This window comes from Drosophila takahashii, unplaced genomic scaffold, assembly GCF_030179915.1.
Source record: "Drosophila takahashii strain IR98-3 E-12201 unplaced genomic scaffold, DtakHiC1v2 scaffold_48, whole genome shotgun sequence".
NCBI lineage: Eukaryota > Metazoa > Arthropoda > Insecta > Diptera > Drosophilidae > Drosophila > Drosophila takahashii.
In genome coordinates this window covers 1-4,600 of record NW_027221726.1, presented here as the reverse complement: position 1 = coordinate 4,600, position 4,600 = coordinate 1, and the positions used below count along the sequence as shown (strand labels likewise).

General features: G+C 33.1%; 1 protein-coding gene across 1 annotated transcript; it reads right to left on the bottom strand.

Annotated features, from left to right (window-relative positions):
* Positions 1-761: 761 nt before the first annotated feature.
* On the bottom strand, positions 762-1,115 carry LOC138914601 (nuclear transcription factor Y subunit beta-like). The gene has a single exon (XM_070219406.1). The coding sequence runs from the start codon at positions 1,113-1,115 to the stop codon at positions 762-764; it is 354 nt and encodes a 117-aa protein (XP_070075507.1).
* Positions 1,116-4,600: the final 3,485 nt, after the last annotated feature.

Genomic DNA, 4,600 nt, shown 5'->3' with positions numbered 1-4,600 from the left:
ATTTAAAAAGAGTCATATCCTAGAGTAGAAGGTAATACAATAAAAACCAAAGAAGCTAGAATTTATTTCCTATTACTTTTCCATTAATTTTCCGATCGTTCCTATGGCAGCTATATGATATAGTAGTCCGATTTTTTAAATAATTAATTCGAAATTCAGATATATTTTAAAAATAACATTCCCAAAAGTAGAAGGTAATATTTCAAAAAACACCGAAGCTAGAATTTTTTAAAGTTTTTTTTTTCCGATTGTTCCTATGGGAGCTATAAGATATAGTTGTCCGATCCGGTCGGCTCCGACATATATACTACCTGCAATAGAAAGAAGACTTTTGCGAAAGTTTTGTCCCGATAGCTCAAAAACTGAGAGACTAGTTTGCGTAGAAACAGACAGACGGACAGACGGACAGACGGACAGACGGACGGACAGACGGACATGGCTAGATCGACTCGTCTTGTGATGCTGATCAAGAATATATATACTTTATGGGGTCGGAAACGTCTCCTTCACTGCGTTGCAAACTTCTGACTGAAATCATAATACCCTCTGCAAGGGTATAAAAAGCAGACACAGTTTTCATTTTTAAATTTTTGCTTTTTATTTGTTGCCATAAAAGGCCGATTCCAGTCGGCTAAGTCGGGTATACATTTCGTGACTATCCTGCCTAGCTTTAAACAAATTTTTCTTTAAATTAAAAACTTCGTTTTGAAGCTGCTGGATCTGCCACCTGGAACGTGAGCCCTTGGGCTTTTTGATTGGCCCTAAAACCTTGAATTTTTTTGGCTGCGCCTGCGTCGGGCCTGGGGTTGGGGTTGGGGCTGCACATAGCCCCACATCAAACTCGGCTGCGACTGCATCTGCTGCTCCTGCTTCTGCTGCGACTGCATCGGCTGCACCAACTGGAACTGCTGCTGCTGAAACTGATGCTGTTGGAGCTGCGGCTGTTGCTGTTGGAGCAGTAGCGGTTGCTGCTGGAGCATTGGCTGTTGCTGTTGGACCATGGGCTGTTGCTGTTGGAGCATGGATTGTTGCTGCTGGACCATGGGCTGTTGTTGTTGGAACCCCATTTGATAGCCCTGCTGCTGCATAAATTGCCACATTTCCTTCTGGGACATCTTTTCGCGTCGGGCTCTACTTAAGAACTGATCAAGAAATGAAATCAAAGCAAGACCGAAGCGCAGACGAATTAAAACGGAGAGAGAAGAGCGAAAAAATGTCTCTCATCTTACACACGGAGAGCGTAAATTGCGGGAAATAGAAGGACCGCAATACGTTTTAGCTTTTGCCATACACACATACAAATATATGAATGTGTGCATTAGAAAACGTAGTCGAGAATGGTGCCAAACAATTTTGTATTTATATTTTTTTGTTTAATTAATTTTGTGAATAGTCACTGATAGAATTGGTTATATTCCCCCCTGCCACATGACTAATAAATCGACTAAATTAAAATAACAAATATTAAGTTTAGGCAGGAAATTGTTAATTAAGCGTAATATTTTTTAATACCTTAAAATACATACATGTGTACATATGTATATGTACTGGCGGGCAAATACTGCTTCCCCTGCCACAACACCATTCAAAAATAAAACGCAACTTACTCATTTACATTAAATATCTATGTGCACCCAAGTGTAAATTAAATTTGATCGTTGTGGTTGATTTAAAAAAAATAAATTTTTTATTTTATAATTTTTCTTTATTGGTAAAAAACCTTAATTCACTAACTCACTATCAAGACACTTTTACTTTTAATTCTAAGATTTGACCGTTCGCGGTTTCAATCCGATTCAGACTGCTCACTTAATCCTCAAATCTTCTCCAACGAACCTCGGCCAGAAGCTTTTTCTTTTTTAAGCTTCTAGAACTTTGATTTTTGTTTAATATAAAAGCTTATGCTGAAACTGTCGCATCTCGTTGTGAAATTAGATTATGCTGACCGATGCAATTTTGATAAAAAATCGGAACGCAATACTTTGGGCTTTGAGCGTGAGAGTTTGGCTTCGAACGGAAGCTGTTATTTACTTTACGATAGGTTTATTTATCTTAGCCGGACAGTCAAGCGCGGCCCTCGAAGTTAATGAAAAAGGCGGAGACAGAATCTTAAACAAAGGCAAAGGCAATTTAGCTGGGATTGAATTTAAAAATTTGTTTATTAATTCCATAAATGGAACCGTTTCACGGGCTGGATAACTCTCCCCCTTCTAAAATGGATCGTCCCGATTCATTATGGATTTCGTTTAAATGATCTTTTAATTCTGTTAAAAATATATCTTCGTTAGGTTTTTCAAACTCTGGCCGTTGTTTTTTGGTTACAAACATATTTCTGTATTTAATAATAGGTAGAGAAATCAAATATATAATGATTTAAATTAATAATATAAAGGATATAGATATTTTGGTATTATTAATTTTAATGAATGGATTTAAAATATTTATATTATCTAAAGAGAGTTCTGAGTTATTTGAAAATATATAATCGGATATTTCGTAATTTTTGAAGTGGTTTGTAGTAATATAGTTAAGAATTTTGTTGTCTAAATTGGTATATGAAACGTTATTTATTGTGGTTGTACCATTAAATGTTATTAAGAATGAACCACCTAATTCGGAATTGTTGACGATGTTGTTACCATTTATTAAAATGGCACCATCTTGGATAATGTCTATTTTTTTATTCTTTTCTCTTATTTTTTTACAAATTGATTGTTCACCATTTAATAATCGGGTAAAACATGTTTTCTCTAAACTTAAAGTGCAATAATTATTAAAAAGTTCTTTCTTAAATGTAGACATTTCATAATATGTATTTTCGCATTTTGCGACTTGATTACTTATTAATAATTTTCCATCGATTTGGGAAATGGATCGAGTGTAATAAATTTCGCATCTATTTTTTATTATTGGGTATTTTATATAAATTATTAAAAGTTCTTTGTGTAATGCGATTTTGAACACAGAGATATCCATTAAGTCAGCGATAATTACTGGCTTTTGCTCGTGTTTTAATATTTCTTTTATATCTTCATTGTTTAAAATTTTGGTGTTAAAAACGTCAATTTTTGCAAGAGTAATAGTATCAATTAAGTTTTGTAGGTCAAATGTTATTAATCGTAAGCGATGTTTTCTAAGTGGTAAATCTTGATCAATAAAAACCTTTTTAAAATCTTCAGAGAGAGATTCTATTTCTTTGAACAATTTGGAATTAATAATAGACTGTTTATTATTATTTTCAATTAAGTCATTGATTTTATTTTGTACTTTTATGAAATCATCATGATCCGGAGTTCCAGCCAACCATTTCCACACGGTGCCTAACTCATTTATTCCCCTTTTTGTTCTAGCTGATATTAACTGAGATAAGATTACTTTGATTACTTCTATGTCGTACTTAATTTCCCATTGTGACCTTTTATTTGAATCCTTTTTATATTATCTGATTCTATGTCAAGTATTTCCTTATAAAAACTTAAATTAGTTACGTGGAATAAATCGTTGTAAGATTCATAGGTGAGTACATCCTTGTTGTCTTTGAACAGAAAAAATTCATGGTTCGAGTAATCAATTATTTCTGAACTGGCCAATATTATGATTGATAAAATATGTATTAAAGAATACATTTTCTGGAAGTTTAAAAAAAAGAATTTATTAATGCTTAATATTATCTTTGTGAATAATTCTGTTTCTACTGTTGATTATTATTTTATTAGGCATATTATCCTTAACTATTTGCTTCTTATATCTTGGTTTTAGTTTATTTCTTTCTCCATATTTCTTTTCATAAACAACTTGTCCTACGTGATATTGTTTTTCTTTTCTGTTTTCATTATGAGTTTCTAACATTTTCTCCTGAGTATTTTTTAATAATTGTGGAATATTATCGTGTTCGATTTTATTATAAAGAATGTCAACAGGTTTTTGGTTTGTTGTGGAATGAATACTCTGATTATATTCCTGAGCGGCTCTTATTACGATTTCGGAATAGTCAGTTAAATTAAATTGTTCTTTTATGCAGCGAGCTAATTCTGTTAATGTCGAATGTGCTCTTTCCACTTGTCCGTTTGAGGTACTGTGTCTTGGGTCTGCGTAATGTAGAGTTACACCGCATCTTTGTGCAAAGGATTTAAATTGAGCTGAGGTAAAGCTCGGTTCGTTATCGGTCATAATTACCTTGGCTTGGGGAAAATGTTGAAGTAGTTCCATTACTTTATTTTCGATATTTAATTTATTTTGAATTTCTTTAACTACTAGGAATTTAGAATACGCGTCAATACAAGTTAAAAAAGTTAAACTTTGCGCATAATATATATCAATGTGTAAATTTTCGCCTTCTTTAGTTGGGATTGGGGCTTCCCCAATTGGAATTTTAATCGGGTGTCTGTTATATTTGTTCTCATTGCAAATTTTACAATTTTTTATATATTCTTTTAGTTTTACAAATAGATTGGGCCAATAATATAATCTACTGATTTGTTTATGATTTTCGTCTAATCCCCTATGAGCTCGATTGTGTGTTCCTTCTATTATTATAGCTCTATCTTCGGCGTTTTCTACGTCTTGTAGAAATAATCGCGTAAAAAGAAATTTGTTAGTA